The following is a 27,368-nucleotide window of genomic DNA, read 5'->3' as shown; positions in this document are numbered from 1 at the left end:
CTCTCTCTCTCTCTCTCTCTCTCTCTCTCTCTCTCTCTCTCTCTCTCTCTCTCTCTCTCTCTCTCTCTCTCTCTGTTTCCGCCTTTACTCTTTCGCCGGACCTTCATGCCATATACCGAGATATACAGAGACACTTTAGCCGCGCGAAATCGGAAGGAACCGGTCGTGATCTGATAACTACTCTCCTCTTTGAACGCTCGTGCTTCTTTGAGACGAGGGTATTCATTATTCAGTTTCAGTGACACATAAAACAACAACACAAGCTTGAGTTTTATATTTATATCGAGGTATCTGTCGCTCTGCATTCATCGCTTTGACACGTGCAAACATTGAAGATTAGATTTGGTATTAATGTCAACACGTACTCTATTCTCTTTCAAACAATTCTAACTTTCTGTAATATAGCCATTCTTGTGATTCATATTCACTGGCGTATGCGAGGCCACTGTTTTTATTTTTCATACACCGCATCTAAAAGAAAATCGGCGACAATGTTTATTCACGAAATAAAGTGGAAAAATTCTCTGGTCTGATACGAGCAGCGATGTAAATGTTGGAGAACACGGAGGGTGGAATTTCACGTCGAAACTCTGTCCTTCTGGTAGAAAATGGATAAAAGGAAAAGATAGAGAGCGTTTACCTGTCCAGTTTGTTGAGCATTATTAGGATCTCCACTCTCCTTGCCCCAACTGCACTTTACTGTTTGGCCGTTGATGTCTGTGTTGTGTACCGCTACGATGGCGTGCGTGGCCGACTCCTTGGTAGAAAACCTGAAATCGAAAGAGAAGGGAATTCAAGTCTTTTGTTAAGACGCGTCCTTCGACGTCAATGTTGGTGCGACGCGATGGTGTGTGCAAGCGGAAAAATCCCCGAAGCAATACGGTACTTTTGCCACAAGTTAAACCGGACCTTATTATAGCAGCTTAACGAAATGGTCTCTGCGACTAATGCAGTTTAATTTATGCGAGTTTATCGCGCACATGAATGAGCACGGTAATTGTGAATCTCGACGAATCTAGATTACTCCAGATAGGTATTCAATGTTAAATTCTACGCGGCTGTTTACGCCGGATTAATTTCCAGTTTGCTCGAGTATTATTTTGGATGAACAAATGTGTATTGTTGCAATCACAAGACGTGATATACAAAGTTTATACTTCAATATAATGTCCATCCAGCATATTTCAGAAAATAGAAATGTGAGAAAGAGAATAAAATGCTCCAAGTATGTTGAATTTACTTGATAGTGTTTACATCGTGTTTTTCGTTGCTGCAAAATATACATATATCTGTCATTTCTGTTACATAAAAATTCAAGTACATGAATACTAATTCTGAGCTGATGCTCTTTAATTATTCCGAGTATGGGATCCATCGTGTTTCGATAAATTTCATCAGCTTAGTTTCGCAGGGCGAGAGGACTAGAGTTTTCGAGAATCTGATTAGAGCGCAATGAATTCAACGGCAGGGTGGCAGGGAATTATTGAATTTATCGAGGATTAGGTCACTTTTAACGTTCGCGTTCGAGATTGCACAATGGCGACTTCGTCCATGAGTTTGCCCCTTCCCATCTATCGAGCTTCCATCCACGATCGTTGAGTAGGACGAACGATGGTCATCGTCAGCAACCCTCCCTCCCCCCCCCCCACCCCCTCTCTAAGACCGTACCTCAAGCGATAACCAGCGGCAGATAAGATTCTTTCTTTCACCCGAGAAGAAAAGACCTCCTTCCCTTATCCACCCACCCGTCTTGCTTTCTCGCTGTACCTTAAGTCCATACGTCATCCCGAGATATTCGTTTCCGGGTTCCACGCTATGGAAGAACAGAGGGAGGAAGAGCAATTAGACGGCAGATATCTGAACGACGGACATTGTCCAGGGGTGGCAGAACTGTGGCAGACATACGAAACGGCCATCGTATCGGAGAAGGATGGACATATCGAGCAGCGAACACGAGGGAGAGGGGTAGAGAGAGAGAGAGAGATACGTAAGAGAAGGTTTTTTTGCGTCTTTCTTCCGTCCCCGTTTCCTTCTAGGCTTTTGCTTCATCCTCTTTCTCTTATCGCTCGTTCTAGAGCAACCCTCCTACTCTCTCGGCAGTCTTTTCTGAGGTAGGTCACGGATTTCTCGTCGTTGTTAAGGTAGAGCGCTGAATTCGCTTTTGACAGATATAAATGTTTAACTGATTTCCCGTTACGTTTCTTTTTTACGGCTTGAAAATATCGACGTAGACACGATCATCTGCGTAGGGCAATGTTTAATTTTTAATCGTGGCAATTAATCTCTATTTCTATGAAATTATTCACAAAACATGACTTTCATTAAAGAATTTAACAATTCTTTATTAATGTTTTTGAAACATACATAAAGTTGATTTCGTCGGTATGGGAAGTTGAACCGAAATATATGATCTGTGCGAATGTAATGGGTAGATTAATGAAATGGCCACGATTCGAGCTTGATGAGTCCGACATGCTGCCATTGACCCGACATGTTCTCGCGTTTCGTGCCATAAATCACGAGCGACGGTGGATATTGATGCACCATTCATGCGATTTCCTAATATTTCGTAAAATCTCATTTGATGACTCGCATTACGCTGGTACCAATCATCGCGCATGATTTTGAGCACAATTTCCTCAAGTTTTGCTATCGCCGTTGTATTATACGCTTAAAATCCAAAATCCAATCACTTTATGCAAATGCATCCTTTGTGTACGTACGATGGTTCTACCTGGTTGGCCTTAGGCCAGATTGTTCGATTTTGTGATAAATTTATCCGGACAGTCGGTGTAAGCATATCATTAGTCATAATATGTGTACGGCAATCTAGCGTAATGGCTTGAGAGTGATTGGCTAAATAATAGGTAATAAGAATGATATAACTTTTCATGACGATCGATTAGTTTACTTTATATAAAACATATGCTCTGTTAAAATATACATTTATTTCTAAATAAAAATAACTTTAAATCAATTTGTCTGAGATACAAGTAATTATATACTTTTGTTCGATATTCTGGAAAATTTCATTGCATTTCACACGGGTGAATTGAATACTTGAGTAAGAAACAAGAATAGTAAAAGATTTACACTAGTTATATTATTATAACATACCGTCAAAGAATACGTAAATTAAAGTTTGGCTTAATTTACAATAACGTATGGTAATAGTAAGTTTTTGTCCTAGATTCCTCTTTTTTATAAGGCAGTAAAAAGCTTCGGTAATTAACGAACTTTGATTATATAATCAGTGAAATGGTTTCAAGGGTTTCATACTAAAGTTCCGTTTAATTCCGTTTAATTCTTCACGAGAATTGGCCTTAAGTGTTCTTTGTGGAGTCTGGTGATCGATAAATCATTTTGTAATTTAAACGGCGATAGAGTAAAATGACTTTTAATTACGACCATTCATTAAGATATGGAGAAATAATTCGTGAATCTTACGTTAATCTGTTTAAAAAAAAATTATGGCAGAGATGACTAAAATTATACATATTTTTTTATACAAAAATAGGTGAATATCTGAAGTTATTTCAAACACGTTTTTTTTCAGAAACTATTTGTTTGAAGCAACGTAGTTTATTAGATAAGTGGAGAATCTGTGCTCACATTTCTATTTTGAGATTAGAACAGTATCTAAAAAAGATTGGTTTTACGTTCACAAGAATAAATGCAGTCAGTCGATTTTAAATGCACTATTTTCGTAAACATAAAATTATATAGACCACGCAAAAGGTTAATGCATTGATGAATACGATCTACGAATATCGTGCTAACTTTGTAATGAAAAAAGGCATAACTAGAGCAGTTATTATTTTCCATGACACCGTTATGAAAGCTATGTAGCGAAATAATTTATATATCAATGCATATGGTGGCAATGTATATAATTCTACAGTCAATTTTACTATAAAGTTAAAAATATTTATATCGGTTTTTTAGTTTTTGCAACAAATTACAACAAAAAATGAATAACCATATATCCATGCGCACATATATTAATTGTTACTTTCGTGCCGAGTCGCTCCCTAAATTCAAATTATTCGGTAGAAATCAAACAACGTTCGTTGTTGAGGAGACGTTATTGTGTAACGGACTCCATGAAGATTCGGAGTTTAGTTTTTGAGCTAAACGAACGTGTTTGCACTTTAGCTGCGCTGTATTTTTTCTTGAATAAATCTAATCTTTTCCACGAGCCGACTCTGATTATTTTTGCGAGTATACGCGAGTATGCAACATGCAAGTCAGCCACAGGCGTGACATTATACACATATATGTGTATATACATATACGCATGAACTGATTTTACAAAAGTATGTCATATAAGTATAAATATTCCAATTTAATAAGCGTCGTAATGAAATTTAAGTTTAATAAACGTATTGTAATTTAATGAGAGTAAATTTTATTTGGCAAATGGTTTCTGAATTTTTTTTCTAAATGCAATTTTCTAATAAATGCTGATTTAATTCAGCACCGATGAGCAAGTTTGAAAATATTTAAACATCGTGAATACCTTTTAATATAATCATTATAAAATGTACATATTTACCTGATAAAAGCATAGCCTTTGTCCTTAAACACTCGAATTTCTTGGATGGATCCGAAGGGCGAGAAAGTTTTCTGCATGAGTTCTTCTGTTAAACCGTTGGTTAAACCGCCGCAGTATACCGTGCAGTTGGTCGGACTACTTTGATTGTAAACTTCATCGAACGTCAACGGCTTCGCATTCGCTGTGAGACAAAAAAATGATACACTTTAATCTTCATTTACTTGTATAACCTGTTGAGAGGTCTAAGAAAAACTGGTTCAAGCGTTAATAATCGTAGCTACGACACCCGAATACCAATTGTTACGTGTCTTTCTTGACTCAGAACATAAACTTATAACGTAATATGGTGATAAATATTTATAAATTTGCACGGAATCCTCACATATTGCAATTTAATGTGGAAGAATATGAAATAGATTAAAAACAGTTTATTGCGAGAGCTCAATTATGGCTTGAGCTAACGAGTTTTGTGCTGTGAATTTTTAGATTATATTTACTACAAGTTGCTGATGTTGATTTTGTTTACACCAAGAGATTAATTACTCTTAGCAAATATAAAATTCAAAATTGTGTAGAGAAGTTTAATAAGTTTACTTTAGATTCATGTATAACGCCCACTATATTACAAGCTGTTTTAATCGACGTCAACGTACCAATTTTCCTCAATTGCGCTTAATTCGAAACTCTATCAATTACAAAATTCTGAAAATGGGATGCTGCTTTCGTAGACGTTATTACGTGTCAAATATTAGTAACAATGTTGTAAAATTGCGACAACAAAATTATTTCTTGATCAGGGAAACGTTTCGGAAAATATTAGCTGTTGCGCCCCATCGCAGCGTTTATTTTGTTATCAATCAATGCGGCACAGTCATGTTGCTGAACGCATAACTCCTACTCGTATGCAGTCGTGATTGGCACACAAAGAATTAGCAGCGTTGAAGCGGAGAGTTACGCGGATATTCATCAAAAAACGATCAGCGCACGGTGTAATGATTATTCCGTTTGCGACATCCAACGGCGATCGGATACGATCCCGATAGTAATATAAGAAACAACACGCACGTGGGGCCTTGGGAAAGCCATTATTGAAAGTATCTACTTCCCCCAACGCGATAGATCTCTCATGTATCCTTTACCTCTTCTCTCGCCCCCTTTCCTCCCGCTTACCCCCGCGGCATTACTTTTACTGATACTGCGAAAGAGGTCAACTGGGTTTCACGGTGTGGTCGGAGCGGGACGCGCAGAGCTGCTCGAGATATCGAACGCCAATGCCAAAGAGGTTGAATCCCGTCAGCTAAGTTTACGATCGTACGGGGGCTTAGCCTATACGGTAGAAGCCAGGCTACGGGTGTAAACGCGACCGGTAAACCACGGCCTGTAATTGCCTCGTTCGGGGATGGAAGGTTCTCAGAACGGCAGAACGTCCCGTTAAGAACTTACCGAGGGACGTTCTCTTCTTTTCTCAAAGCTCGGCATTATCTCTTTATTGCCTGGTGAACGTTATTCTCAGTATTCCCGGAATGTCGGCGCAGCTTGCCCGCCTCCGTCGCCGCCACTGCCTATGGTCGGCTTTAAAAAATTTTGTTTGTTCTAGAATGCTTATTTCGCAAAAAGAGAGATTGAAATATCTGCACTCCTGGCGCTTGCGAAGTCGTCAACTTTTTACGGTTCTACTTTCTTTGATCGCCGGTCGTTTTGCAACTTAATAGCTGCGAATTATTATACGACAAAACGTAACGAATAAATGCTTTATCGCGACACGCGTAGTTGATTAACGCGATATCATTCTACAGTCATGTGATTGCAAAATTTATTCATTCGTAAAGAAGATATTTTCAAAGTAAACATTTCCCTAAGCTTTTCTGATATAATTCATAACATAATTGTCAAATATAATAAACCCTCTGATATGTCCTTTTACGAACAAGAAATTGGACAGCTCAATTTATGCAAAAATCATTATTTGTGTCACTCCATAATTGTAACACAACATACGAGAAATGTGTGTACTGATATCGTCGCACTTCCACGTTTATGCTGTACACATACATAGATTGTGTACTGTCTTTGTATTTTCATTATTAGTGTTCATAATAATTGAGTTGAGAATTAGACACATGATTATGAGTGTGTATGTGTGTAATTATTTGACAAAATCTTTAAATTAGCAAGCATTTTACGTCAAGATGCAGATAAATCATATCGTCATACAAAAAAGATATGTCTATCTGTGTGTCTAACTGCAGCAATTTTATAATCCTACTCAGAGCATGCAAACATTTTTGTTACAATGTTATGACCAAACGATTTTGTCTATTATAGGACATTCGGTTCCTTAGAAAGTACTAATTCGTCATGTTTGATCTGCTTAGTGTCAGATTTCTAAAAATACAATTTTAACTCGGATAAAGAAGTGAACTGAAATGCGCGAATAAATAATTCCGATAAAACCTCAGAACAAACGCTATTTTGGAACATTTATAATAATCGTTTTATAAACAATTTATTCCGGCACAGGATGCTTATAACGAATATATGACACCGTATTTTAAGATGATGCTCGATCTATATCTCATATCCTCCTTTTAGAACTGTAATAAATTGCCTTCAGCAGAATATTAATTTTATATTGGATTTTAAGCGACACGAGAAGCTGTCACTGCTTTTCTGTCAATACTTGTCCGCGCTATGGACGTAGTTTTCGAGATTTAAGAGAGAGAACGAGAAGAGAAATCGAGATTCAAGATATCGGGGATCGATTGGAAGAATTGCTCCCGACGTTTTGAAGCGGTTATATCGAGAATATCTGGTTGAAAAATTGAAGAGCTATTGTAGATCTATGGCGATGGTTTTCGTATGGAGTGGATTCCATGAAAGAGAAAAAAAGATTTCAAAGAAAGATTGCGAAGATGAAGTCGATTCGGACGTGGAATGATACTGGGTGAAAGAATAACTATACGATCGTATTTTTATCGAAATTTATCACAGTGAGCTTTTGATTGATTCTAATATTACATGTAATATGTAACATGTAATACATGTAATATATTCAAATGAGAATTAGAATGAACAGTATCATCTGTAATGCATAAAATCATTATACGTGATTTTGGATTTACATCAGTTAGGCATATGTAGCTGACGTCAGTTATTTTGTCAATGCCATTTAATCAGTTACGTTTTAAATTAATTCCCTTTAAGTCAATGTGAATTTTTTAAAGAAATTTTTCACATATTCATACTCTCTAAAGTTTTGGAGTGAAAATAGAACCATAGAGTGAACTATTCGCTCTAGTAGAGTAAATATTTGCTCCAATAGAGCGAATATTTGACTCCATGGTTCTAGAGTTTCACTTCAAAAACTTTAGAGAGTATGTATTAATGATAAATTTCGTATATTAGCTAACATATAAAATCAAGAAATGCAAGTATAAGAACGAAACAAGATTGTGGTTTACAAAATTTCTTTACCAAAATTTAATTGACGGATGTTTTATCCCACTTCATGCAATGAATAATAAAATTGCGTTATACATACAAAAATTCCAGGGTAGAATTGTAAGAAACAGAAACGTGAAAAAATTCTTATAATTCTTAAGTACACTCCACGCTACAAAAAGAGCTGCACCTAATTTTCAGTTAAAATATCTATAAAATATCTATGACGAGTGAAAAAAATTTTAAAAATGCAATGTACAATCTACTATACTATTTGTTAGTATATTGTAATATTAATACCTAAAAAATTTGGATTTTCAATGAAAGTGTATAAGGGAAAAAGTAAGTTGTTCAAGAATTAATACAAGTTTCTTATTGTATCTTGAAAATATAAAATTAACCACGTATTTCACATTAAAACTGACGCTCCTAGCTGTTTAATACTGGAGAAATAAAAGTATTTGAGGTAAATCAATATTTTATTGAGCCACCTTTTGCCTTAACGACGTCTCGATATCGGTTTGTCGTTATTGTATTACATTTTTCATCATTCTGTGTACACCAAAGTTTATAGACAGCAGACTAACAAAATACCTTATATTTTTTAATTTTGCATTTATTATTATAGATATTCCAACAAAAATTTCGCGGCTTTTTGTTGCAGAGTATATACAGTCCTCGGGTATAGTGACTTGTTTTCGGACGCTGGCTTTATTTCCCCTCTATGAATTCTTAGTACTTTAATCGAAATATTCCTCTCTCTCTCTCTCTCTCTCTCTCTCTCTCTCTCTCTCTCTCTCTCTCTCTCTCCCCCCCCCTTCTCTCTCTCCTTGAGATTGGGCTATACCGATTCAAACTGATTTGATTCCACTGAGTGTGCGATATTCCAATTTAACCCCTCAGGCATGACTTTCTCGACGTTTCCATTTTAAGTGGTCGAGTCATGCGTCGTATACGCTAAGGTCTTAATACGTACCCAGCCCTAACATGATTGCACGAGTGGCACACGATCTTGAAAACGTTATTTACCGACGTATTATAGTCGCAGTCACACACCGTCGATATGTTTAAAGTTCGACATTTTCGCCCTTGCAGAAATTACATGTCAGTTTACGCGCAGCAATAAAAGTAACAGCTTTCGAGTATTGAGCACGCAAGCGTATAGTAACAACGATATTGCATTATTTAAAAGACATTATTTAAAAAATTCTGCAGGAATTTCTTTTGAACTTCCACCGACTGACAATCCGTATTATAATATTGCGGGTCAAACAAGAATTTGGCTGACAAAAAAATATCCAAATTCGCTGGTTCTGTCAGGTCACTTTCGCTCTTCGTAAATGGTCTGTGATTTATGATCCTTTGGACGTGCCTGGTCGAAGATCCGCCATTACGGAAACAGCCTGTAGTTCTAGATTCAGCTCATTAGGCAGCTGATTACGTGGACGTGCCTAAATCGAAGTTCTATACGTCAGGTCAATGGCGGCCCCGGCGTATTCCCGTGAAACTTTATTCTTATCTAGCGGGAACCACTTGGCGATCGAATAACTGGATTTATCGCGCGAATCTAGTAACTTTTTACTTCACTGAATTTCCGATAACTCGCCGCTCCCGAGAGCCGGGAGATGAAAGATCAACAAGAAATTCGGGGGTAAACTCGAAATTTTCTACCGACCGCGTTGGAGTCCGGACGCGCTAGTTCCGACCTTAAGTAAAAAAAAAAAAGAAAGAAAGAAAAGGGTGCAGAACACTGAAGTGTGAGAAGGAAAAAAAGGAAGGACGATGGCTTTAGACCTCCGCAATATCTCCTTGCTCCTTCCTTCTCCCGAAAGGGAAGTTTCCACTTTTCTCCGTTTTATGGCGGATGGAATCTCCAGTGGTCGACGATAGAACTCGAATGTACGTATCTCGTGCCCCCTTAAATAACGCGGATACTTGAAGTTTCGTTGGCACTGGTCACCCTAGCAGCGCGCCAATATTCGTCCCGACTAAATTCATGGTAGCGGGTACTAAGTGGACACTGGCTGTCCCCGTGGCTATTCTCCTTTTTCTTATTCTCGGACATCCGTGGATATTTGAATAATCAATGCTCGAACTGACGCTGTATTTGTAACTTTCTAGTGGTTTATGTAAATCAGGGCGAACTGAGAGCGGAATGGATGGTTTCTTGGTCCCTGTCGCACAAATACTTTGCCCGGTTCCTATTTGGATTATTGTTGCATTATCTGCAACCTCACAAAAGTGAATTCGTGTTTAAGCCATTGTTCGTGTTAAGTTCGTGCCTGGATATATTATCTAACGATATTAGATTCTTAAAAAGAATAATGCAAAAATTGCAGCAGTAAAGTACATAGCTTCATGAGATATACGTGAATTTAATTTAACAGTAAATTTTTTTAAGTATTTATCACTCATTTTTTAAATAATCTGCCTGAGTTATATTGTTAAATTATGTCTGCGTGTTTACTGAACTATACATATATATATATAATTTAAAATTAATAAATAGATCTTGCTAGAACCTTTTCCCAACAAGTAGTAACATTAGCGGAGAACATGATGGGGAAAATATTAAATGAGAAACTGTGCACGTATATAGAGGTGCACACGAACTAAGAAAAATTGCATGTAGTATAAGAAAGTAATGAAATGCGAAATATGCGAAGATGAATGGGATATTATGGATAAAATTTGATGGAGAAACGTTGTGCATACAATCACCGACTCCATTTCTGTTATAAGAAATCTGAGCACTGATTCACTCGGATGATAATAACCAAATTACATAAAAATATCGATAAGAGTGAAAAATTAAATAATGAGAAATATGAAAAATAGAGCGAAAAGAGTGAAGGAGAAGATTCGATTTTCTTTTACCTTGCTCACTGTACAATTCCCCTCTCATTCTCTTCTTGCCGTACCTCTCTCTCTCTTTCTTTCTCTCTCTCTCTCTTTGTCGTATTCCTTTAATTCTCTTCTCATTCAATTTAGAATATTCAAGTCCGATAAGACTTTCCAAACAAGGGGAAGTATACGAGCATGCATATTAAAGCCAATGTATACAAATTGTATTGTAAAACGTTACGACATAAAAAAATACTTTTAACAATATCAGAACGACGTTACTACATACGCATATACGTGCATATGTCCCGAGGTGCGCATCTCTCTCGGTATACATGTATGTACGTACATAAAAGACCATCATACAAGTCTACCAATTTAGTTGAATATCACTAGTTATACTATAAACAGCAGTTCACTCGCTCGTAATTTTCAAACAGATAACAAAAGACATAGTTGACGAAACACGAATAGAAACACTTATTCAGAAATAAAAATTATGAAATGTATTTGGATGTACGCGTGTTATTTATAATGCTACGTTTGTTATTGTTGTTCATTCTAAGCGTTTATTAATGTGACGATGTGTTAAAAAAAAGTGGACGAAAGAGAGAACGGCTGTGTATATACGAAGAAAAATTGGAGCGATAAAATATTACTTTAAATCAACGCGTATTAGTGTCGAAATGACAGCTGCTTTATATTCCCCCGGTTGATCTATCGTAATATTTTACAGCTGCAGTGATATATAGCAGTGCTGATATTTTTCTCCACGCAACAATGTATACAAGTATGAAGAGTGAAAGTGGAAAGATAAGAGAATGATTAATAATTATAATAGTAATAAATACAACATAGATAAGTAATATAATAATAATGTTAAAGGTATTTGAAAGGTTGCAAAGTATAATTATTTAAAAAGAGGTAAGAAGTAAGAAAAAAGTATGAAACATATTTTAAGGGTAAATTAGATAACGTTCGTAGCTAACTTGCTTTGATTGTAGTACACTTACACACTTGTCTATGTTCACACCACCTCTCTCTTTCTCTCTTTTCTTTGCTACTGGCCTTAACTCCTGACGTATCATCTTCCTGCAAAATATCCGTGTTAAAACGACACGTGCAAAAAAAATAACGCAGCGACGATTCGTATGGAATATATTCCTATAGAATTTCGATTATGGGTGTCATGATAATTATCTGTGATATTTGCAGTAAATAGTCTTGCACGCAATAATTTTTAATTGAGTATTTATGGACAGTGTTCCGATAACAGGTACATTTTTCTTTTCATGTAATGCGTATTATATCGAAAGAACTTCTAAGCTCTCCATGTTTAATTAAATCTTTCAAACAAACGTTTTGTTGCAATGGGGCTGTTAGAAAAAATATTGAGAGATTTAGTGGAGGTCTTGTTCAATGATAAATGAGCCAAACCGGGTTGACGTTAGATTTGTACGTCGAAGAACTCGATACAGGTATTAGTCAAGCGTAAATTCGCGATACAATAAGGTACATGAAGAATGGCGGAGCAAATGCTTTCGATCATGAGGGCTTTGTACAAATGTGCTACATTAAATGAAGTCTACGTTTGAATGGATTTTCCCCCTTTCTTCTTATCCCACTCGCTTACCATTGTGAGGATAGTTTGTACATCCTTATGCCGCTACGGCACTAACGACAATTTAATGGATCTCCTCATAATGACAAAAACTGGGTATTTCCTGACCAGTTTCTCCTATCTCTCAAGATTACGCTATAAACTGTACGATGCGTCTTTTTATGGATAGTATAACCGTATATCGACGCACGATGAGATTGCGTGTAAGTTATAACTTTTACTATCTACTTAAATGTATAGCCTTATAATGATATTACTTTCAATTAAGTTTTAATTAACTTTAGCTCTAATTAAAGCTAATTAAATTGATTTTTGAGTTTACGTGCTCATATAATACAAGTATTTTGTATACTCTAATGTTGTCACTCATTTTAAAAATTACATTACGTTTATAATTTATCATTAATGATGGGAATTGGTGAATCAATTAAAATCTGTCTTTATAAACAATTGTATAATAGATATATGAAATATTTAGAAATACAATTATAGAATTAAACGCTATTATGTTTACTTCAAGCTACATACCATAAGTTATATATAAGAATTGCATAAAAACCATATAAGGAAAAAAATGAAGAGGTAAAAAAATTATAAAGATCATGCAATCAAAACTAGTATCATGTCCTTCGTGTTCGGAAATAAGAATATTGAATAGATTCGTACAAATCAAAGTTTTATACGAAGACGCATAATACAAATACATTTGTTGCAAGCGCATATACCATGTTAAAGTCTATATCTTCAAGTACACTCTCTAACAGTAAACACAGATGCGTGTTCTCTGCAGGGACATTATCAGGACTAATAAACCTGCGAGCTAAACCACGGCTGCCATACTTTGCCAAGAAAGCTGAGTAACCGTGGCCGTTAAAGTTTCCGTATAATCTTGGGATAGGCGGTTTCGTTCCGAGGAAAAGCTTTACTTAGAACCCCATGCTCACGCTGAAGTTTGAGCAGCATCCAAATCTATGCAAAAGGATTACTTGTATTTATTATATACATGGATGGGTTACTGTTTATGCCTCTATCACAGTTATTGTACACATAATCGTATCAATATTCTTCTTGGTTAAATATACATTTTTATTTGTATTGTTAAGCTCAAATTATATAATTAATAAAAGTTATTCGAGCTTTACTTTTTTGTTTCACTCTGTATTAGATTTTGTCTTAAATTTATTTATGTGCAATTTATGAACTGTTAAATGGAAAATTTTTTTCATTAAAATAACTTTAACTTAAATAAAAGATTAGAATGTCTTTAGCAACAAAATACGGATTTCTAATCGAGATGTTTTCGTCGTATTCAATCACTGTGATATTCGGCGCTCGAGTTAGTTTCTAGAATCGAGTCTAGCTGGGGTGCTTCGTGCTTCCCTCCTCTGATTCGTTCTCTCGTTCTCTCCGAGTCGGGCCAAGTCAAGATTTGTAGTCGCCGCATAAATTCGAGCTTTCTCCCTTCTCAGACTTGTCCTAATAGATTGGCGGCCCCGATAAAGACGTCCAATACGTACGTGTATATTTAGACAGTCTTGGTTTTCGCATAATTGGTATTGCACGCTTCATTCAAATCAATTCTTAATGATCGTTTTATTGTTAAACACTTCTAGAAGTCTGTTGATACGCGTGTAAATCGCGGCTTATAATATCCGGAATCGTGCAATTAGAAGTGTGGAATGTATATAGCCTTGATATAATACATAGGTAGACCGCCGCTGTACGTAGCTACGATGTGTGGTATTGAAGATGAAAGCGGTTTTGCGTCTTTCATCCGAGATAACGCTTGTAATTAATATGCGGAAATCTGACAGGTCAACAATTTCATTAGATTTTCTTTAGGACACTTACGTATTTGAATACGGACACGAATAAGAGATACGGAATTCGATACCTTTTCATTATACTTTTTTTTGTGAATTTCCTACTTGACCAATCAGTCGTGAATCATCCTATTAGGTGAACCGTCTCGATAATCTGCCACGTGGGTTTTTTGCGAGGATCGAGGACCGAAAGTATAAGCGGTGCTAGAGAGGAACACAATCGAAGATAAGCAGACGCATAGGTGAGCTGTTTTAGATTAAGCTGGGTGTTAGAAGAGAAAGAGAGAAAAAAGAGAGCGAGAAAAAGATACGGGGGGGAGGGAGACGAGGATAGAGACAGAACGAGATCCGGAGCGAGAGAGAAACTGATCCAAACGTTTAAAGAGCCACGGGGGTGTTCAACAGCGTTCCGCACTCGACGACGAAATGGTCTCCCACCTCGCCGAAACGGGAAAACCAATCCTCTCTCTGCACCTTCGTTCGCCTTTCGCCCATGTGCCTATATTACCTTCGATCCGCATCTCTGCAAGCCCTCGCCACCCTCCGCAGGCGGCACCCACCGCCGCTGCCTCCGTTACCACCGATCCTCCGCCAGCCAACTCCTCGCCCCGCGCACCTCCATTCGTCCTCGATCCTCTAAACTCGACGTGTTCGGCACCTCCTCCGTTCCCGAACCTGATCCCGCCAAACTGTGCAGTATGTTCGCAGCAGGCGGCAGCCCTCAGGAATTTCATTTCGTGTGCGAGGCTAATTATACGCCGGGCTTTTACATACGAGGCTGTCGCTATTTTACTATGGGTCAGCGCGGCTTGCGCCTTGTTCGCACCGTTATTTCTCCGTAAAAGTCACTACGATCCAGATCAATGTTCCGATTGAATCGTGTACCAGCGGTAACAATAGAAGACAATCATGCCTGAGCGCAAGCGTGGGCTTAACAAATTCATACGTGGTGATTACTCTATCGAATTTCGTAACGACAATTACTCTATAGAAATTTCTAATAATATATCGCGATTGTTTTCTTCTTCATAATATGAAACTAACAATAAGGTAGAAGAAACTCGAATATAGTCATTGCTTAAGCTCGAAGAAACATTAAAAGCAAGGGATACTATTATTATGATCTATTTCAACGTCATCGTATCGTCTTACCGAGGCGAGACTGAAGGGGGATTGAGGCAGGAGAATATTGTATCCATATATAATATTCACAGATTAATACAATTAAGATACATGTGCATTCATAGGATTACCAGCAAGAATTCTGGCTAGTCAGTGAGGTTTAGTCTGTCGTGAACGTATGTTCGTATACATTGTGCAATTGTCATATTCATCGCGAGTTCGGAAGACCGTGTCGCCGAGATGCCCGTAAAAACAGGCGACTGTATTACTGTTAGATTGGTCTTGGTTCCGAGGTGCTGATAGTAGTGATTGCTTGGTCGAGGAATCGGGGTTGGGTTAGTGGTTGCAGCGGTGACTCGCTCGGCAACTACTCACGAGTTACTACTACAAACATTGGGTCTCTTTCTCACTCTTTTTCCTGTGTGCTCGGTCCCCGGTGATCTATCTTTCCATGCGGGTTCTCGCACCTACGTCGCTCATCCCTTTCTAAAATCACCGCCTTATCCGCCCCCGCGCTTGTCTACCATCATTTACTTTCGACCACTTTCACGATTAAATGGCCGCGAAATTGCGACTGTTTTACGTGAGCTGGATCGTCTAGTCCGCGGTAGCTTTACCATGGCAGATTTCGAGAGAAAAATGTTGAGATGACTCTAAATTCCGCCGAATTTCTCGTGTTTCCATCTAATCAATTACTTTACGTTATTACTTATTATTTATGAATAATAAAAGAATAATAAAAGAAGTTATTTCCCTTTTCTTCATACATGGCAATCTTATCTAACGCGTCTATTTTATGTACTGGAAAGATATTGGATAACGTTGTTTTTTTTAGATTAAAATTATATAAAGGTGTATAATAAATCGTTATATCACAAACGTTGATGCGCGAGCCTACATATTTTTAATATATTTTCGGTTTTAATATCAGTACACATAATTTTTTAATCTGAAACGGGTCTGTTTCCCCTTTTGTTTGTCCTTCCAATTTCTGCTTTGTCATAGTGCTATATTTCACATGTGTTTGCCGTAATAATTTTCCCCGGTCGATTCATATGTAAAAACGTACACGCTCGCTTCATGCATTTGTGCCCTTTGAAAGTGATGTACGACCTTGATTGGCCGAATCGTTCTGAAGTAGACGTCGTCGAGAGGACAAACGAGCGCCGATTTACATCGGAAATCCAGAGGCGAAATTGCGCGAGGACGAAGTAGGTTTATCGGCACGATTTGTATAATCGTCAAAGTTTTTGGGATTGGAGCAGGGCATACACGTACACCGTCTCTTGAGTAAACTCAATCGATCTCGAGCTACGTAAATCTAATTTTAGCAAGATACTGTCACTCTTGTTTGCCTGTTGGTGTAAATGCAAGTGTAAATGTGTATAAGAAATTTTTTTTACCAAAATTTCTCTTTTATTTAATCATTTATTTTATTGTTTAAATCTCTACAATAAAATGAAAAATGTTTTATAATCGTGGATATTACTGTATATTTTGGTTGATGATTCAGAGATTGCAAAGAGATTATATGCCAGCGGTACATGTTCCATCATTAAATATATAATTTAAAAAACACAATTAACCATTCAGATAACTCTCTATATATAACATGTATATTGCGATATACTTCGCAATAATAATAGTATTGAAATATCTTTAATATTCTAGCAAAATGAATCGAGAATTCATGGAAACGCAAGTAATGCATCTTTTATCGTGCATTGTAATTACGCGCAACATTTATTATTGATTACCACATTGTATTGTTTTATAAGTTTGATAAAATAATCTACATTACTTTAAATAACGTTATATATGGAGATTGGAGTTATATATACAGCTTCACTAATAAGAAAAATGTTTCTTTCTATTTATTACATACGTCTTTCATCTTTATAAAAGTGTCTTATAATTTGCTTCCATTTACTTCGGTATTTAAGCATGCCAGTGTAATTAACCAAGTGCAATATTTAAACAGAAGAGTTTGTATTGAAAACTAACACAGCCATTATTATTCCCGGGACGATCATCGATATTAATTTCCGTATGTATTCCGGCTTACCGTGCTAAACGGCTCAGTCGATGCCGTCCGATTGAAATGAAATCGTATTTTAATGTGCATTATATTTGCACTAATATTTATTTCAACTTAAAAATCCATATTTTCCTGAATCGCATTTTCATTATTTTAACGAATTTCGGGACGCATGGATAATCAATACGACAGATTGTTCCCCAATAGCTCTGAATTGCGGACAAGCAATAGTCGAAAGACCAAGTGTTTTAACGACGAAATGGATCTTGCAACGACCGACTGCTGTTAGTACACACAGCCAAGAGGAGATGCACGACCAGGATACGTTGCCTCTTGTGCGAAATACATCTCAAGTGTGGGTACTCCTCAGAACAATACCTACGGGATTCAGTGTAACATCCACAGTCTGGCTTGGAACATTACCTCTTTCGAAACGGGTCACTGAGAACGAACTCGGAGCAATTATAGTGACAATGAAAAATATAAGTCGTTTTCGACTTTTAATGCTTTGTGATCAATAACTGTTAACAATGCAAGCTTGCGTAGGTTGAAAAATAGAGAAAACATACATAGCGCTAATTATAATTTGCATAATTACATAAAATCGATCTAACTGACCCTTGCGGCAAAATAATGTTATTAATATTTTATACAGATGTAGAAAGGCTTTTAATATTACAAATTGAAAGGAAATTAACGGCAATTTAAATTTGAATTTTGTGCTTCGAACGCTGCAAAAAAATATCGATTTTAAGTATACACATATATGCAATAGCAAATATGTTAACTTATATTGGATTTGAAAAACATTATTGTATCTATTATCGCTGACAATATGTAATTTTATTTGTTGGTGATTTCTGTACCTCTCGAATTTCATGGTTTGAAAAGAAAAATGAAAAAGAAATTGGAAATAGAAAAGGAGGGAAGAGCGCGTGTCAAGGCTTTAAACCAACGCTAAGGGTCCCCACCTCGCCGTGGATCAACTGTAAATGACAAAGCTTCCAATTTCCGTCAATTTGTGATACAAAATACATGGCACAAGAGAGAGAGAGAGAGAGAGAGAGCGCCTTGTCTGTTTCTTAAACTTTCACGGGATATATCGCGCTTTTCTATATCGACTTTACGTCGTATTGCGAACGGCTGCGTATTCTTAATTCGTATCACGCGCGGATTTCGTATTCTGTCCGAAAGTTTCACATCTCGCCGCATTATCGAGTCAGGAAGTCAGAGTGACCCGGAGATACTGGGGCAGAAGAAATTGCGGCTCATCTGTTCGAGAGGCTCGCAAGCGTTGTGGGCATCCTTCGATTAGTTAAATCGTGCGAGTAATATAAAAAACCGATTTAGCACGTATGATAATCTTGCCAAGGAGAAGTAGGGCAAGAAACGTAATACTCGTGTGACACATAATTTATTAATTACGTCGTGTTTATGATTTCAACCATTAGCAATTTGAAAGGCCCATAAACTGCATATCGTGCATATATGACTATTAAACTAGGGTGTAGCTACTGTTACTCATAACCTTTAATCGAAATGACGATGTTTAACATCGCAATGTTATGATAATACGTTATGTCACGATAATTAGTATACGCCATATCTGTACGGACAAACAAGAGATATTTAGGATGTACATCTATGCAGCTCATATATGTATGATAATGGTGCGTATGCATGATGGATATGCTCTGGTTAGTTGAACAATTTATAGTCATTGCTTAAAATGTAACAATTTACGAATCGATTATGGAAGACCATGTTTATTTATCTAAATTAATATAGAATTTGGGGTAATAATATGACTAAACTTTCGGGCTTATGAAACTTCACATGTGATTATTAATTTAGATTAAATATTTATCTATCAATTTAGTTGCGATAGGGTGCAGCCATTCGAACACGACAGAGCGTCTGGCTGTTCTGAATTACAATTGTTAACAAACAAGCCCTGTTAAATATTTGAAAGATATTATATTGAAAAAATGAGCTTAAAAACTGTACAGAGGGAATATATGAACCTATTTTGATGGCTCTCTGTAATTTGTTCCCCATAAAATCTGCTGTACGGGATTTGGCATGTTACTGCATTCAATCCTTCAAATCAATTATGATAGCAATCGAGCATGATCAAATTTGCCAGTCTATGTTTAGTTATTACCAGCATTGCCCGGTGTCACGTCCATGAAATACGATGATAAGATCCATTTCCATCATGTTATGGTTGTGTCAAGGTCTTTAGACTCTGCAAATTGCGTTACGTGAAGTTTGATGGATAATCCCGGACGACATGATACTAATCGCGTTACCGGTTTGATATCAAAGTCAATTGGCTCTCTGCGCTCGTGCAGGGAAGGATGCATCCGCGTCGCGGTCGATTGCAAAGAGTGCGATAATGCTTTGAAACGGGATACACGCGTCCTATGGCTCGTTTCCTAAGGGATATAAACTCCCCGTTCCACAGCAATTCCAACCAATTTACTATTCATGCTGCCTCGATGTACGCCCAGCCGCGGGGTGTTGTGATACGGGCAGCCAATCAAAAACTCTCGTCGGAAACAACCGACCGGCTGGCCGTCGATGCAACAAGCAGAAACCTCTACTCACAGCCTAAAGCGAGGATGGACGGTCGGAAAATACAGGAGGAAACGATATACAGGAAGGAGAGAGCGGGATGAGTGGGAGGACGTACGGAACGTACTGGGAGGTTGTTGGTTGGTAGTTTCGTTTGTTGACGTTTCATCCAGCTTCTGTAGTGTTGCGCATACATGCGTTTATACGATGTACACTTAACATGGCGCACCACCCAGGGGAGGCTGCAGAAGAGTACTTGACTCGCCCCTTGAGCTATAAAAGTAATTATCGGTGGTTAACGATTTTTAACGTGCGCGGCTACGCCAGCGATCGCAGCTCTCCCCCTCCCCCTCCCCCCCCCTCTCTCTCTCTCGTTGGACGCAGATTTAAATCATGTGGGATGGATCGCGCGGATAGGTCGCGGATAGGTCGCGGAGAAAATCACAAACACGGGACACCTTTAATTGAATTGGCCTTTGATTTTTCGCGTGGCTTCATCAAACCGTGACACTTTGAAACGGCTAACCAATAGAATATCAGTCGTGGCACGTGATGTCAGGGCGTTTCTCTCATTCTTCGATAATTGATAAAAAGATTCACTGCTGGGACATCCCGTTGTATTGCATTTGCCAACTGAAGGAAATCATTCGGCTTTTATATTGCCTTCGACGTTACGTTAATGCGCCAAATAAAGTTATGTTGATTTAAAATAATCTACTCGAATAGTTTTTCGTCGAACCGAGACGTGAAGTATTAAGCCAGACAGAATTCCCTCTTGTCTCTGTGACCAAAAGCTACACTTCCTCGCCGTCCGACGGCTGGAATTCCCGAATCAAGTGAGTTTAAGATCAGTGTAATTTAATACGGAGCATAGTCGAGTACTCCACGAGGAGTACTTGCCGAGTTGTTAGAGATTTCCGTCTCAACTCGGGCTTTCGTCGATCATGAGAAAAGCGTAGACAACAGCCTTGCGATAGAAGCTCGACGAGTGGCAAATGTGTTAAGGTCCGCGGTGCGATAAGAGGCAGATCCCGTCTCCTATTTAAGGCCGTAAGGAGAGCGATGGATGAAGGGTGAATTTAAAGGGGCCGGTCGACCTCGCGTCTTGGCCGCTTTAACTGCGGGACGACCACCTGCAAGTAGACAGTCCGGATCGACCGGTGGCACGCATACGGTGCACGCTGCTGCACCGCGACGCCGGAGAATGCATCGTAAGCTCCCTATCTAGCACGAGCGTATGTACTTGCGCACTTGCAGCGCCGGCAAGTGTGCCGTATGTATCTCCAACGAGACTCGACGCTTAACCCACGCAAACGGACTGCGTTGCTTATTCAATGTCTGCACGTCGACCACCCGTCACTCCTGATGGACTAGCCTTCCGATGCGTTAAGATTGCGTTAGATACAACGTATCGCTCGCAATTCCCGGCCGTTCGCGATTCAACGACGATTCCGCTCGATTGCCCTAACAACGCTCGAAATAACGAGGTACGAACATTAGATGGATATTTACGCAGCGTAATATGATATCGATGCGCATGGTAATTATGCGGATTCTCTATTTCACTTGGTTGTACGCGGTAAAGTATCCGTTTTAAACGAGAACGCGTGAGAACACGTTTCTACCCCTTTCATACGTATAGACGAAAATTCCGCGCGTTAATGGAGAATATTTGTAAAATCTGATCGTTGTGGTAAAATCGAGAATAACCGACTACACTCCGGTACTATTAGGATTCCATCTCGTTTCGTACCTTTATTCGCATTCTCCATTATATGGATGTGTTCAAATAGTGGTGTAAAATCTAATGCGTCCACAAATGTGGATAAGTGCACAAATGAGATTATAAATGATCATATTAGAAATTATAATGGTATTATATTTCGAGTTAGCGGTTATATGTGCTATTGGAAAATGTACTTGTAATATATATATCGGCAATTTACGTTGTATAACATTTGTGACTTCTATTGATTTTAATTTCAATTGGCAGCGTCTCTTCCATGTTTAGCGAATTTTTATGAGTCAAAAACTCGATCTTAGTAACTATCGGTATGTCGTGATACCAGAATTTTTCAATCATCAAAAGTTAACCCATTAGCCGCCATCGACGCATAGTAGATTTCAAGAGAGAAATTAGAATCGTCTTCGAGATTTCAAAAACTATAATTTTTTCTTGAACACTCCGTATCTCCGGAACTAAGCATTTATGATAAACTCGTATACTTTGTAACTTTTCTTCATAAAATCATCTAAGAAATTATTTCTTTAATTGTCGAAACGTACTTAAGAATCACCATATATACTTTGTTATAACATACACAATGCAATCTTTAATGTATTATTGAGATATATAAGCTATTCAATTAAACATGCAGTATTTTATATGCGGGACGTATATTTTGCGTTATTTAATAATGAGGACAGATAGTAATCATATAAAATGGCCACGCATAATATACATTTCACGTTCAGCTGATGCACTAAGATTTAATAATAAAATGTACTGTAATACGATGCAACTATTTTTATGAAATACGAGAATTTTGCATTGGTTTATGAAATTTCAATGCATTTCCCTGTTTCACTTTATAATTATCCATATTTTTCTCTAGAATACGTCATGACGTAATAAATATCTTTTTAAAATACATATTTCAGCAACAAATGTTGCCTTTTAAAATAACAGAAATAAATTTTTAATATATTTTTTAACGAAACAAAATTTATAATATTATAATTCTCCACGGTGAAAATTTTATAAAATACAAAATAGAAAAACGTGAAATTTACTCGAATTGAAGCACATTTATTGTGATACACTATGTGTCATCGGGATATGTGTACGTCATCGTTTGGTGCCTTCGCAAGTCCTGGTTCGACTATGTCCGATGTCGGTGGCGATACAAACTTTCGACATTAACCCGCACCCAAGTTTGTCCTTTCACACGCCAACAATCATATTTTTGCCTGACCGCAAAATTATCTAATTGCCATGGCTATAAAATATTGGCCTAGTTGCCGGATAACTTTGGGACTCAGTCAAATTAAATGCTGGCACGATCCAACTATTCCCTAACTTCCTTTTTTTCTATAATATTATAACCAAGAATTTATATATATGATTACAGAATTTATATTATATATGTATATATGAATATATAATATAAATTCTCTAATACATATAATAAACATGTATATAAAGTCTTGGTTGTATTATATATATATAGGATACATACATATACGCGCAATATTTTGCTTATACTCTATTCTTTTATTAAAATTATGTTTCTTATTTGCAAAATAAACAATTGAAATTGGAGCGTTTCTTCTAGTGGCATATCCTATCCATACAGGGTGTACTAAAACCACCGGATATCCTTTTAATCATAAATTCTCTAGAAACTTTCAAGACAAAAATTCTAATACAAAAATGTCGAGGCTATAAGAGTTTTTAAATAATAAGCGATTACATTTCACAAATGACAGGCCTGAGATTTCGCGCGCTCAGGTACGGCGACACGACGAGTGATAAAGGTGTTCCTACGAATATCGCCCTTTTTAGCATAGTGACAATTTTCACAACAGACTTAACGATTCATTCTCGAATTAATTGTTCCTCTTGTTATCTTTAACCAATTCTTTTGTTAACTTTGTGTAACGTCTTATTAATAAAAGGGAGGAGTTCACTATGATGAGTATCTTGATCAGACTGATATCCTTCGATTTAGTCGATCTCCGATATTCTGAGTGAACTTGGAATTTTCAGTTAGATTCAATCTAGTCTCCTGCCTCTCTTTATCCTCAAGTTTTCAAAATAACCGGATCATCGTCTTCCCAAATATTTTCTGTCCCGTTAAACGGTGACTTTGGTTCTCACTCGCTCGCGAAACACATAGGAACACTTTTATCACTCGTCATGTCGCCGTGCCTGAGCGCGCGAAATCTCAGACCTATCATTTGTAAAATGTAATCGCTTATTATTTAAAAACTATCATAGCCTCGACATTTTTTTATTAGAATTTTCCTCTTGAAATTTCCTAAGGAATCTGCGATTAAAAGGATATCCGGTGGTTTTAGTACACCCTGTATTTACACGCGACTAAACGCAAACAAATTATCTCAATTCCGTTTGTTTGTTTGCGTGATGGCTGCCTTGTCGATTTCTGTTGAAGTATAACTCAAGTTCCAATACAGTCGCTGTATAACGTTTTCTTATTTTGTTGAAATATGCAGATTAGCCCGGCGGCACGGTGGTTATGGTGCACCGCGTTTTGTATTTGCATGAGAGTTGGCGCAACCGTCCGAAACATTGTTGGTAAGATACCGAAATGAAGAGCAGAAAAGTCCGGGGTATCATATAAACTCCACCACGCGCGTGTAATTCAGTCGAGTAAAACGCTAGCCAATAAACTTGCACTCGGGACTTCTCCTGTTTTCTTTGAATGCATTTCGTGGGCGCGTCTGCGTTGTAATCTGGGCTCCGCGCTTCTCGATATTTTTCTACGGCGCGTTGTTTTTCTTTTATCGTCCCGCTTGAACTTATTTACCCGTCTAAGCTTTTGCTATCATATTTTGATATCATATTTTATCACAGGTGGGCGAATTCACGCATTGCCTGCTCCATATTCTGATAATGTGATAAATAGAATCGATACACATCGCTTGATATGCGCCGTAAAAACATAACGTACGAAAAAATGTGTAATAGGGCCCTTTAATTAAACCTTATTTTATCTCGTTATTAAAGGTTTAATCTCCTTCTTACTGGATTGTTATGAGGATCTTTGATATATGAAGGAAAATGTAATTTAAAATGAAGAAAAAAGAATTCTCGTTTCTTAGGAAATGTTACATACCTAGATTTGAAATATTAAAAAATGTTAACAATGTGTCTATTATAATTTATTTGCAAATGGAAAATCTAATTGTTACATACTTTAAAATATAATTCTGAACTTATCTAACATTAATTTAAAAATTTTCTATCATAAAGATCTATTGTAAAATTGATTATATGTTAAGTTATTTTGTATTACAAACTTTAGACGTAAAGCAATTGTGTGGAAGAAGCTACTGATGCTAAAAAGCAGTAATGCGATATTATGCGAAATGGTAACTTTGAAGTGTGCAATATCGCACATGTATTTCTTAGTTGCACACAATTGGCCATCGATACAATGTAAGAATTTGCTTGAATCGTGCCAAGTTGTCCACTCAAGTTTGAGAGTTTCGTTAAAGTTTCGTAAGATTGCCAATAAGACTTTGTATTTTTCAATGTGAATAACGTACTTGAAAGTAGCATTTAAGAATAAAATTAACTGTTATTCATTTTTATTGGATTAACTATTGACTTAAAAGTTACAAATTCTATTGACTGAAAATGTTTTAATGTATCTGCTCAATGTTGGACACATAAGAAGTCTTAAATAGATTTTGTTTTAATATTTTATTTTTTTAATTAAAAAATAAACTATTAGAACGAAATCTATTTAATCTATTTATTCTTTGACTAAAATATTATCGACAGTTTCTCAAATATTTTATGATTTAGCGGAACCAGAATAGAAAACAATTTAATGTATTTAGAGAAGATCTAAATTTTCCTGTTAATTAAATTGATAATCACTTGAAATTGAATATTACTTTAAATAATTTAACCATAATTATGATTATAAGTAGATTGTATTAGATATTTTTAATATCTACTTGCGTTCACGTAGTTCTTATATATGGGAATATTTGATAAAATACGAACAAATTTTCTATGAAATAAAGATATAGTTTTATTGTTTCAAAGAGTCGGAAGTAGAATTTAAATTATCCGTAACAAGATAACCAGCATTCTTTAATATTCTATAATAATTTAATTAGAAGAAACAAGATGTGAATTTTTAAATTATATCGGTACGGCTACTCATAGAAAATATGAGATACTACGAATAAGATGTTGAAACCGAGCGCGATGTAGGATTTTACCGCGAAAACCTACATATAGATTCGGTCAGAAATAAATTACTTTTACTTGTAACAATAAAGTTGGAAGTAAAAGTTATAAATCAATGCAATCCACACGGTTGCGTTTTTAATCGCGAAAACGTATATCCGTGCCTTGAGAACTGTCACGAGAGCTGAATGTTTACAGCGCAAGAGAAAGCGAACGAGGTAAACTTCTCTACGAAACTATTATTTTCTCTTATGAGAAATTTAAGGTACGTTCGTCGAGGAATATTAACCACGTAAAGGTGGCCGGCAAGAAAGTACTTTCTGCGAATTTGGCCTATGCAAATACGGGTGAACAATCCGGGTAGGTCGAGTTTGCAAGCCCTCGCCTAGTGAAAAAGTTTGGACGCCCCGCGACGAATACTAATTAAAGACTTGCGGAATGAAATTAGTTAGCCGAGGGGTCGGGGGTGACTCTCGAGGATGGACGATGGAGTCCTCGACTCGGCGACGAAGAGCCGCTTATGATAATATAATAATACTTACTTGGGGCCTCGGAGTGCTACCTCCAAGCTCATTATGCGTTTAGTTCATAACTTCAATTGGATTCTTACTATCCCTACCGAGCCGGGGCTTTCATCCAACCGTTGTCTCAAACCATCCTAATTATACAAGTAATTACTATCGCGAAAGAGAACGTTTCAACTCATTCATGGCCGCGATGATGCTGCATAAGCAAAGATAGTTTATCCCTTTTGCAATTCAAATATTTTGTTCGAGATATTTGATTAAAATTTATTGTACTTATTATAATTTCCCTACAGTAGAAATACAGTATCATAAATTTGCGAAAATTTAAACGTTCCTATCATCATATCGCATACATGTTCATTTTATTCGTCAACATTTCTCATGGCTATAATTTCCTTTTGTTAGGATCGTATTTGATCATTTCAATTCGGTGCATTTTGAAATGCGATTTACGACTTACCGCCAGTAAACGCATTTTAGAAGAGAGAAAAGAGAGAAAAGAAAATATTTGTGACCCCCATTGCTACGGGAAATTTTCACAAGGTCCATACTGTCGCTCGCCAGGCTTTGAAATCAATCTCAGTACTCTGGGAACATGATAGTACGACGCGAGTAGAACTTCTTCCTTCCTCCACCTCGGTCCATTGAAAAAAGGCTCTTGAGTCCATCTCAAGGTATCGATTAACAAACACTCGAACAGCTAGTGCTGCCTTTGTAGAGCCCGCTTTGCAGAGTAACCGTTCGTGGTAAAGCCGTTTCGAGCTTTCCTGAATGGCACAGTGAAAGCTTTCTGTGCGAACGACTCACCGAGTGTTGCACAAGAGGCGGACCTTTCGAACTCCACAGAATAACGCGACCGTGCGCATCCATTTG

At 37.2% G+C, this 27,368-nt stretch overlaps 1 protein-coding gene across 9 annotated transcripts in view; it reads right to left on the bottom strand.

The window, feature by feature from the left end:
* The window catches only part of LOC105567998 (nucleolysin TIA-1), a 166,056-nt gene that overhangs the window by 16,678 nt on the left and 122,010 nt on the right, over nucleotides 1-27,368 (bottom strand). For all 9 annotated transcript variants that reach the window (XM_012023327.1, XM_012023322.1, XM_012023324.1 and 6 more), the window contains 2 exons: nucleotides 4,556-4,736; nucleotides 641-770 (listed from right to left, as the gene is read on the bottom strand). In XM_012023327.1, coding sequence (XP_011878717.1) covers nucleotides 641-770; nucleotides 4,556-4,736 — 311 coding nt within the window. The remainder of the gene's footprint in view (nucleotides 1-640; nucleotides 771-4,555; nucleotides 4,737-27,368) is intronic.

This window comes from Vollenhovia emeryi, unplaced genomic scaffold (assembly GCF_000949405.1).
Source record: "Vollenhovia emeryi isolate VEMERY1.0 unplaced genomic scaffold, V.emery_V1.0 DF939132.1, whole genome shotgun sequence".
In the NCBI taxonomy this organism is placed as follows: Eukaryota; Metazoa; Arthropoda; class Insecta; order Hymenoptera; family Formicidae; genus Vollenhovia; species Vollenhovia emeryi.
This window is presented reverse-complemented; position numbering and strand designations above follow the sequence as displayed.